We start from the raw sequence: 11,396 nt of genomic DNA, 5'->3' as shown, positions 1-11,396 counted from the left end.
CAAGATCCAGAGGGAACTGGGGTATTGAATCCACTGAGCGCCTGTTCGCTGCCTCCACAATATAATCACTACGGCCAGTCTTGGAGGGGAAGACTCTAGAGAGTTCTTTCTCCCTCCTTCCTTCCCTTAGTACCACCCGCCTTGCTTGGTCTTGCTTGCCTCCCAGTTTCCATGACAACTCCAAAGGAGCCCAAACTGGGGGCTTGAATGCCGGGGTGAGAGGAGGCGAGACGTAGTCCAAAAGCGGAGACCGAGTGGGGATGCGTCTGGAGGATTCCCCCTCCCTCGCCTCGGTCCCTTTAAGCTCCCCCCCTCCCTGCTTTCCCTCCGCCCCCCGCCGCCACAGTCTTCATCTCTCCATCTCTGCGCTGCTGCCGGCTGCGCAATCTGCGCACCCAGACTCCGGTGCGAGCCAGGGATCCTGACTCCAGACTCCGGTTGCACGGATCCTGTCCCAGCGAGACAGCAGGCATGTCATCCGAAAAGTCAGGTAGAAAACAACAACAAAACCTCCAGCCCTCTCCAGTGTCTCCTGACTCTTCCCCCCCCCCACCCCCTCCCTTACCCCTCCCTCGCGGTTGGTTCTGTTTCATTCCCCCTGTATCCAGCTCTCCACACCCCGACCCCCAACCCCCCTCCTCTTTTTATATCCCTCCCTTCTCTTCCTTTCCTCCTGCCAGTCTCAGCCTCAGTCCCTTGCCAACAACATGGGTTAGGGGGGCAGGTTGAGAGGGCGAGGGAAGTACAAGAGTGACTTAGCATCAGCCAGGTACTGCATGGATAGCATCATTGCAAGTGACAGATGGACAGATGACACTGGCTCGCGTGGAGACATCCAACGGGGAAATATGGAGAGATGATCAGATGGGGGTTGCCAGGGGAGTAAAATCCAGAGGACCCTTCTTTAATCTGTCCTAAAAGTGGTACTGAGACTCCCTAAGAGACTAGGGCACCCCCTCCCCACTGAAGGAATGGCAGAGAGGAACATGTTATCCTACCTGTGTTTATACAACTGTTGAACTGAGCACATGTTAACAGTGTTGCATGTCTACACACGTGCACACACAGGACCAGCTCGCATAGGCTAGCCCAAAGGCTGCCATAAGCCAAGGAGCATATGAATTTGGGTCTGCAGGTTAAAGCTGTGTGCCCATTGCTGAGGAAGGGAGAGGATCAGAAGAGAGTTATGACCTCAAAACTAGATTGAAAAGCGGGGGCGGGGGGGGGGAGCTGATGGCCTAGATACAACCTCTCTGCTGCCCCAAGAATGAGAGATGGCTTCTCACTCATCTCCTCTCTGTCTCTCCCATTATCTTCCTCCATCCCTGACCCTCTGTGTCTCCCCCTGCCCCTCCTTATCTCATCTGTCTTATCTCTCCCCACACCTCTGCTCACCGCCCCCAGGCCTCCCCGACTCAGTCCCTCACACCTCTCCACCACCCTACAATGCCCCCCAGCCCCCGGCCGAACCTCCCGCCCCGCCCCCACAGACAGCCCCTTCCTCGCACCATCACCACCACCACCACTACCACCAGTCTGGCACTGCCACCCTCCCGCGCTTAGGGGCTGGGGGCCTGGCTTCCGGGGCCGCCGCTCTGCGCGGTCCCTCGTCCTCCGCCACCTTGCCGAGGCCTCCGCATCACGTCCCGCCCGGCCCGGCCGCTGGGGTACCCCCACCCGGCTGCGCTACCTTGCCCCGCATGCCACCCGACCCTTACCTGCAGGAGACTCGCTTCGAGGGCCCACTACCCCCGCCGCCGCCCGCCGCCGCCGCCCCGCCCCCGCCGGCGCCCGCTCACACTGCCCAGGCCCCGGGCTTCGTGGTGCCCACGCACACTGGAGCGGTAGGCACGCTGTCACTGGGGGGCTACGTAGCCCCTGGTTACCCCTTACAGCTGCAGCCTTGCACTGCCTACGTGCCAGTCTACCCGGTGGGCGCGGTGAGTACGGGGCGGACAGGGGCCTGGGGGAAGGGGGGGATGGAACAGGACCTGGAATTGGGGACACACTGAGGGGCTGGTGGGATAGAGAAACAGGGCCAGGGGACCAAGCGGCGTTCTGGGGCCAAGGGAGAGGAGAGACTAAGGAAAAGCCTGGGAATGGGGCGAGGCGGGGAGGGAGTGGTCTGGTGGTCAGCTGGAGTCAAAGATCAAGGCCTGGCAGGGGAAACAGCCTAAAAGTCCAGAGGAGGTTTGAAAGAAGGAAACAACCCTCTTTCTCTGCCAGACGTGGAAAGTTGGTGGGCTCAAGGAGGGTAAGAGTGACGTCTTCTCCCCACAACCTTCCTTCCACAGCCCTATGCCGGCGGGACCCCGGGGGGAACGGGAGTAACCTCCACGCTTCCCCCGCCGCCCCAAGGCCCAGGGCTGGCCCTGCTGGAGCCGAGGCGCCCGCCCCATGACTATATGCCCATCGCGGTGCTGACCACCATCTGCTGCTTCTGGCCTACGGGCATCATTGCCATCTTCAAGGCAGTGCAGGTGCGTGGGGGGGTGGGAGGGGGAGGGAATGGAGGCGGAGTATGGAGAGGAGGGCTCACTAGGTCTTCCTTAATCCCATGGAGTGCTGGACGTTTTGGGGAGCACCTTAGAGGGAGACTGAGGCGTGCGACCGAGGTAGCAGCTCTCTGATCTGCTCTCCCCCACCCTCCCCCGCAGGTGCGCACGGCCTTGGCCCGCGGAGACATGGTGTCAGCCGAGATCGCTTCACGAGAGGCCCGGAACTTCTCCTTCATCTCCCTGGCCGTGGGCATAGCAGCCATGGTGCTCTGTACCATCCTCACCGTAGTCATCATCATTGCTGCACAGCACCACGAGAACTATTGGGATCCGTAAGGACGCCTACGGCCCGGCCCCACTCTGCGCCCCTCGACCTCCCAAGCGCGTTTTGCCGTCAAGCCGCGGATCCAGCGGGCGCCCTGCACACCCGCTTCTGGGGCCACCGGACTTGGTTACATCCTAAACTAGGCCTCTACAGAAACTCTCGCCTTGCGGGCACGCTCCGAATCCAGTTCCTCAGGAACCCCGCCAAAACCCACACTAACAGGGACACCGCTTCCTGGGATTCCGGCCAAATGCCAGGCCCCTCAGTCGCTCCAGGCCCCCAACCCCTCTAAATACAGCGCCCCCGGCCGAACTCCCTCGGTCACTGCTCCCCAGCCTGGAAACTTGTCCCTAAAGCCCCGCCTCCTGTATAGGCTCCGCCCCGGCTCTGATAAAGCCCCGCCTCCAGGTCGGCAGGCTCCGCCTTCTTTTCTTCCCTGCGGGGTGATTCAGTCCGGTGATTGGGTTTGTGGCGCCAGGCCTCGCCCCCTTACTGACAGACTCCTCCCCTTTGCCCGGCGCGAGAGCCGAGCCCCAGGGTAGCCACGCCCCCACGCTCACTCCCATTTTTGCGAGTACAGTTCCGTTTCTCCTCCACCTCATCCCCGCCTCTTTTCTTGCTAATCCCGGAACCTCTGTCTACTTTTGATTTTTTTGGAATGAGATTTGGGAGGTTACCGGTTTCAGAACCTTCACCCTGGGATGAAGATTACGTCCCCGTTCTCTGTAAATACTCCCTTCCTCCTATCCCAACTCCTGGGCGGTCGGGCAGAAGGGAACCTAGGGTACAAACCTTCCAGTGTCCGGAGGGAGCCGGTCCCTCCCCATCCCCTCGGTAGTCCTCACCTTGTTCTGATCTGTGTGTGAGTGTGTGTGTGAATTTCTGAAAGACAATATTAAATAGATTAAGTGGATTTATCACATGCAACTCCGAAGACTGCAGCCTTGCGAAGACCCTGCTTTTTTGGTTTCCCCTTTCACCTCCCCTCATCTCCCCTTCTGGGGCATGGGGAAAGTGGGGGAAGAAAACTGACAGAGACAAAAGTGAGAGGAGACAGATTCCCAGGACACCAGAGAGACAAACACAAATATGGGGGGAAGGGGCCTCCCTTGGGAATCCTACTGGAGAAGACCTTGAGATCCATCCTTGGTAGGGATTTCTTTACCCAGCACACCTTTTCCACTCCTTACCAGACTGGGCTTAAGGCTTTGGAGAGGAGGGAAGATTTACAAGCAGACCCAGGGATCTATCCCCAGAACTCCAGGAAGTCAGGAGGAAAGAAGGCAGACCATTCTGAAAAAGTTGGCCAGGGGTAGGGTGGCATGGGGCAGGGAAAAATGCCATCTGCCCACAGCTGTTCCTGCTTGCAGGCTGAAGGGTGGCAGACAACTTGGATTAGCCCTACTTGGTGTGTTGTACCAGTGGAGGGAAGGCAAAGGAAGCAAAGAGCTGTGGGAGTCGGGCTGCTATAACAAAAATACCATCACTGGATTGCTTATAAAGAACAGAAATGTACTGCAAGCCTGAGATCAGGGTGCAGCACAGTCAGGTGCAGGCCCTCTTCTGGGCTGTAGACCTCTCACTGTATCCTCACTTGGCCGAAAGGGCTAGGGAGCTCTTCGGGGTCTCTTTTATAAGAGCACTAATCCCACTCATGAGGGCTCTACTCTCATGACCTAAGTACCTCCCAAAGGCCTCACCTCCTAATACCATTGTATTGCACATTAGAATTTCAATATATGAATTGGGGGAGAGGGGAGGGCACACAAACATTCTGACCAAAGCTGAGTGCCAGGGAGGAAGTCCAGAGCCTCTCAAGTCTGCCTGGGGCTAGTTGCTCTCTCCTATCCTGAGATCAACCAGGAGACCTCTTGGGGAGGGGGAGGAGACACAAGCGGTGGGCTTGGTATCTTCAGTTGTACACCTGTAGGACAGGGTCCTATCTTGTATTCCATGCAGGATACTGCTGAAACATCGTCCGAGACAGCAGGTATGAACACTGAAGCTCATGAAGTTTATAATCTAGAAGGAAAGCCATGCACTGTGATAGGAGACATGGGATGAGGATGGGATGGAGTATGGAAATCATGGGTTCTCCTTTGGATGTTTCAGGTTTCATGTGCCTTCCGGACCCAATTTCGTGAAAAAAGAACTGACATCTGCAGCTTGCACTTCCTCACTACCTACTCACTTTTCCCCTGTTGAATAGGGTATATTGTTGTCAGAAATGTCTTTCTTTCATACCCACTGCTTCTTAACCCTTTGAAATGCGCTTCCATTCCCAACTCTACTGAAATTGTTCTTTCAAACAGTACTCAATGACCAAAAGTTACCAGGAGCCAAAATCAATGGCATTTTCACAGTACACTGCCTCTCTGAACCCTCTCATGTGCCCTAAGTATCTATATCTGGATTTCTTTTCCCTTCTCTGAGAATTTCCCTTGAAAAAATCTCGTCCATTCCAAACTCAGACGTCATTTGTAACCAGATGCTTCTTTGCTACAGACCGAATGTTTGTGTTTTCCCAAAATTCATCTGTTGAAGCCTAATCCCCAATGTGATGATGGGGCATTTGGGAGATGATTAGGTCTTGAAGGTAGGCCCTCATGGATGGTATTAGTGCCCTTATAAAAGAGACTCCAGAGAGCTCTCTTGCTCCTTCCACCATGTGAGGACATAGCTAGAAGAAGGCTGTCTATGAACCAGAAGGAGCTCTCACCAGACACTGAATCTGCCAGCACCTTAATCTTGGAATTCCCAGCCTCCAGGACTGTGAGAAATTGATTTCTGTTGTTTATAAGACAGCCAGTTTATGGTATTCTGTTACAGCAGCCCAAGTTGACTAAGACATTCTGCAACCTATGTATTTATAGGCAGACATTCTTCTGGTGCTTGTGGAACACGGATGGTTGGACGGATGGTTGCTGGTTCTCTAAACTCAGCAGATTCCAAACCAAACAGACGAAATGCCACTGAAAACCTGCTTCCCTACCTTTGTAGACAGCACCATTTCCTGGGCGCCCTTATCTGAAAACGTGACGCCCCTTCCACCTCCTTCCTGCCTTTACTTTTAGTGAGCTGTTAAGCCCAGTCAATTCTGCCATCACAATGTCTTTTGAATCTGTAACTTTTTCCCAACTCTTGCTGGAAAAATGACCTCATCTAGGATTATTGCAACAGCTCCCCTTTCCTACCTCTCCCTACCTCAAGTCTCCCTTGACACTGCTGTCAGGTTATCCTCCCTAAACACACTTCTCACAGCCGCTTAACACACCTCTCAATAGCCCTTCAAGATTCCCTATTGTTTACTCACCCGGTTACACAATTTTAATCTGGCCTTCAACCTCTTCCATAATTTGAAATCATCCAGCTTTCTCTGGAACCAAACTGTACTATTCACCATTCCCACTTCAGGTCTTTACCCAGCTGTTCTTCAAATCTAAGACCTCTTACTCCAATCTCTGCCTGTTAGAAACCAAAGTGTTTGCTGCTTGTCATGTGTTTCAGACCACATCTAAGCTTTTGCTCACGATATTCTCCTTCCCTTCACATCTGCTTCTTCACTTGGCTAAAATGTACCTATCCTTCAAGGCTCAGATCAATTGACCCCTTCACTCCAGCAAGAGGGAATCTCTCTCTATTACGGGTTGGACTAAAGCAGTGGGTTTCTAAACATAGCTCCAGGCATTCCTTGGAGCCATGATTTTTACCCCTGGCTGTACATTATAGTCATCTGGGGAGCATTTAAAAATCCCAAACCCCAGGTCGCATCCTAAACCAATTAAATCACAATCTCTTGGGACTCAGGCGTCAATATTTTTAAAGACATCCCCAGGTGATTCCAAAGGTCGGGATCCCAGCCAAGGTTGGGAATCACAAGCTTAGAGGCACTTTGGGGACCACCGCAGAGAGGAGAGGCCGAAAGGTGTGGTTTCAACTAGAGCAAGTTTCTTTAGGAGAAAGTATCTGGGTCTAAAACATCCCCATTGTTCACTTTATCTGGATTTTTCCCCATCTCTTCCGGCTGAGATCTTGATGTCCTCACCTTACCTTGTCAGCTACTTGAAGGCAGGAGCCAAATCTGGCTTATCTCTGGTTTTCAGACCCTCACAGATAAAACCTCTTCTATCAATCTTTGAACTCAATTGAATGGAAAGGAATTAAGCAGAGAAAGAAGTGAATGAAAATGACTTCTCCAAGCTCTCATCACCTCACTCAGATTTCTCCCTCGGAGGCGTATTCCAATTCATTTCTCCTCCTACCTTACCTCAACTCCCTCCAAGAGCAAGGATGCCCGTGGCTCTTGTCCTCCTAACAACAGAGCTTCTATCCTCCAGGAGGAGAGTCTTTGGACCCTCTAACAGCTATTGGGAGCTCTGATTCCCCCATGATTCGATTCTGGATCATCACTCTCCTGTTGAACCCTCATTGAAGATTCAGTATCTAGCTTACTGCCTTTCTCTCTGCCATCTACTCTCTACCATTCCTCTCTACCATCTACCTCTTCCATTTCATTATTTTTGGTGGCTTCAATATCCATGTAGATAACCATACAGCACCCTCGTCAGTTCCTTCCCTTCCTCAACTCCAATGATGTTTCCCCCCTCCCCAGCCACTGTCTCCCTGTGTCACGTCTTTGACTTGGTTACCACAAATAATTGCCTCCCCTCCAAAATCTCTTCAGTCTTTTCATGTCACCCCTCCTCCTTCACTCAGTATCCCTGTTCCAAAAATTCTTCAACCCCACCTGGACCTCCCATTCATTGACTCTCTCACTCTTCTTTGCCGCTAGATACCCTCATTTTTTACTTACCTCAATACCTACTGCAGATCCCAAGGTTCAACACTGTAATTGCGTCTCAGGCCTTGCACTGTATTCTTGGTCCCTCTCCCTTCAACACATTTTATCCCTGGTTAAATCCAACTCTGCCTGCACCACACCTGCTCCCAAGAGCTGAATGTGTCTGGGGAAAAAACACACAGTCATACCGACTGGTCTCGCTTCCTTTCCGCCTTCAGTGTGGCCTGCAAGCCTGCATTTTCCCACATTCCTCAAATCTGAGACCACAATTTCATAAGATGACAACCTTTCTTCCTATCTCAGTTAGAAAATAGAAACTGTCAGAAAAGAACTTCCTCATGGTCCCACCTCCAAATCTACCAGGCCACCTGCATCTCTATTGAATTCAATGCCTTCCCCTTGTTACTGCAGAGAAGCTGACCTGCTCACTGCCCCCATCCCATCTGTGAGCTGGGATCCCATTCCTTCTCACCTGCACAGAAATGGGACTCTTGAAATTATTCCCTATCTCTCCCACATAATCAGCTTTCCCCTCATTACTGAAACATTCCCATCACCATATAAACATGCTGCAATAATACAGCTCATCTTTGAGAATAAGGGGGAAAAACTCTTTAAAAATATATATATATATGTATATTTATTTGGCTGTGACAGGTCTTAGTTGCCACATGCGGAATCTTCTTTGCGGCATGCAGGATCTAGTTCCCTGACCAGGGACTGAACCCAGGGCCCCTGCATTGGGAGCATGGAGTCTTAGCCACTGGACCACCAGGGAAGTCCCAAAAACTCTTTTGCTACTCACCTATGTAGTAAAGGCACAATGTTCAGAATAGTGGTTACCTCATGACAGGAGGAGAATTCTTTTGTTTTTCAATTTTTTAATTGAAATATAGTTGATTTTGTGTTAATTTCTGCTGTACAGCAAAATGATTCAGTTATACATATATATATACATTCTTTTAAAAATATTCTTATCCATTATGGTTTATCATAGAATATTGAATATAGTTCCCTGTGCTATACAGTAGGATCTTGTTGTTTATCCATTCTATATATAATAGTTTGCATCTGCTAACCCCAAATTCCAATCCATCCCTCTCCCACCCGCCCCTCCCCCAGGAGAATCCTGAGTGGAGAGGGATACACAGGGAGCGTCAACAATAGCAGAAAGATTTTATTTCTTAAGCTGCAAGATATCCACTTAATTACTTTGGAACCTATACGTGCCGGGGTTGAGAAACTCTGGTCTAGAACCATTAGCAACATTTAACACAGTTGATCACTCCCTCCTCCTTGAAATGCTTTCTTCACTTCTACTCTTTCTGGATCCAGCTTAAGAAAGTGTCCCCTAGTTCCTTATTTGCTGCTACTTCTCAGTTTTCATTGACTCTTTCAGGCTCCTAAATATTAGAGGGCCTCAGGACTCTGCCCTTGGCCCTTGTCCTCCACCCTAATCCAAGGTCCTACCATTGTCCCTTGGCTAGCCCCTTAATTGGATTTTCTGATTAATTGGGTTTCTGCCTTATACAGTACTTCCTTCAGGAAGAGACCACAGTAATCTTTTAACTTAGCAGATGATATCACTCACCTTGCTCAAACCCTCTGACGGCTCCCGATCACACTTAGAACAAAACCCTTACCTTGGCTCATGAGGCCTACCTGACCTGGCTTCTCCCCACCTCTCTGACTTCATCCCCTCCTACTCTTTCCCTTGTTTACTCTGATTCACCCACTCTGGCCCCCTTGCTGTTCTTCTAGCTGCTATGATTTAGCATAAAAATCTAATTCCTTCCTGCCTCAGGGCCTCTGCGCTTGTGTTTTTCTCACCCTGGACACTCTTCCTTCAGATATCTGCATGCCTGCTCCCTTATGTCATTTATGTCTTTGCACAAATATCACCTCCACAAGGAGACTTTCCCTTGTCATATGATTCAAAACAGCACCATGCACACCTGGGGGCGTTTTCTGTCCATTCCCTTACCCAGCTTCATTGTGTTCATAGCACTTGCTACTTTATTTTTTCCTTTCTGGTGTAGTTATTTATCTAATACCACCTTGTACAAAATTGACATTATATTTTATTGGTTGATTTTTATTGCCTATTATCTTCACTAGAATATAAGCTGCAAGAGATCCAGGGCTTTTTTCCACTGCCTTATTCCCAGAACCTAGCACAGTGCTTGGCACAGAGGAGGCCCTCAGTAAAGATTTGCTGAATGACTGAATAAGTAGCTCATGGAGTTGTGTGAAGAGAAATGAGGTAATATACATAAGACACTTAAAGAAATGTCTGGTATTGTGGTCAGGTGTTGGTAAAGACCAGCTCTTAGAATTAAACATTTCACTGTGGAAAAGGCTGCCTTTCACTACCTCATCCTGCCTGAAATCTCTGCCTATAAGGGAAGCACAAGCAAAATGGTTTGGGAACCGAGAGGGGAGAGGACCTATTTTGACATAAATCCCAGCAGAACTAAAAACCACAGAAACCACCAAAGCTAAACAGAAGGGGAAATGGATTTAGCCTTTGGAAAGCTAGAATTTTTGTCTCTTATGCTGATGCTAAATGGCAGAAAATAAGTGCAGCATATGGTTCCGTGTGGTGAGTATGGAATTCAGGGGAATGTGAGGGTGTAAAAAGTTCCAACCAGCTTGATGCCTGGTGACAGGGCAGCAGGAATGGGTATAGGAGAAGCTGAAATTGACAAGCCAGAGATGAATAGCATGGGTGTAAAGTGGCTTTCCTTTCCTTATATCTCCTGCTTTGTGCTGCTTCCTCCACCTGCAATAAATCCCTTCAATCTCTACATGTCAAAATTATGGCCATCCTCCAAGGCTCAACCCTTTGGAGACCTTTTCAGATCACCCCCAGTTGGAAATAGCTTCCCTTCCACTTATCACTTTTGCCCTTGCATCTGGAGTTTCGTTAACTATAACTCTTTACCCTTGTTAGCCTACTGATGGGGAGTTCTGTATTTATTTCCATGTCTCACTGACTAATCCTGAGTACTCAGTAAGGGTTACTGAATAGATAAGAAAAGAATTATTACCCCCAAACTGGGTTCAGCTCTTGGTGTGTTGAGCCAGAAGACACAACCTAGCCAAGGATAGGTAGAAGAAGGATTTATTACAGCAAGTAAGGAGAACACCAGGAATCTTTCCCAAAGCAGTGTCTTCTCAAACAGCAAAACTGTGGAAGTTTTCAGCTAAGGGTGCATACTCATGAAGGGGCTTGGGCATAGTATGCATACTCTTGAAGGGGCTTGAGCACAGAATTGGGGCAAAGGTCGACAGAGTCCAAGCTTTAGTTTGAAGTCATTAGGGTCAGAAACAGTAGCATCCTTCAGGTGTTAGTTGATCTAGTGGTTGAGCGCTTATGAGGGGTGTTAAATTCTGCAAAACGGCTCAAGAAAGTGCTTCTGGCTAATTCTTATCATTGAAACAGAACTGGGAGTCTTTACAAATGATTTATTATCTTTGCTATTGTTACTTCCTTTTTTTCTTTCTTTCTTTATTTTTGGCTGCGTTGGGTCTTTGTTGCTGTGCGGTAGTTGCAGCGAGCGGGGGCTACTCTTCATTGAGGTGCATGGGCTTCTCCTTGCAGTGGCTTCTCTTGTTGCAGAGCACGGGCTCTAGGCACGCGGGCTTCAGTAGTTGTGGCTCGCAGGCTCCAGAGCGCAGGCTCAGTAGTTGTGGTGCACGGACCTAGTTGCTCCGCGGCATGTGGGATCTTCCTGGACCAGGGCTGGAACCGGTGTCCCCTGCATTGCAG

The 11,396-nt window shown here is 50.2% G+C and overlaps 1 protein-coding gene across 1 annotated transcript; it reads left to right on the top strand.

Annotated features, from left to right (window-relative positions):
* Positions 1-1,267: 1,267 nt before the first annotated feature.
* Positions 1,268-3,150, top strand: PRRT1 (proline rich transmembrane protein 1; the record flags this gene model as incomplete). Its single annotated transcript, XM_082664823.1, is given in 5 exon segments — positions 1,268-1,333; positions 1,336-1,371; positions 1,374-1,940; positions 2,295-2,480; positions 2,658-3,150. Coding segments are annotated over 5 exon segments (1,032 nt in total). The 3' UTR covers positions 2,835-3,150.
* Between the last annotated feature and the right edge of the window lie 8,246 nt (positions 3,151-11,396).

This window comes from Grampus griseus (genome assembly GCF_964374135.1).
Source record: "Grampus griseus genome assembly, chromosome: 10".
In the NCBI taxonomy this organism is placed as follows: Eukaryota; Metazoa; Chordata; class Mammalia; order Artiodactyla; family Delphinidae; genus Grampus; species Grampus griseus.
The sequence above is the reverse complement of the archived record's forward strand: the minus strand, read 5'-3'. Positions and strand labels throughout refer to the sequence as shown.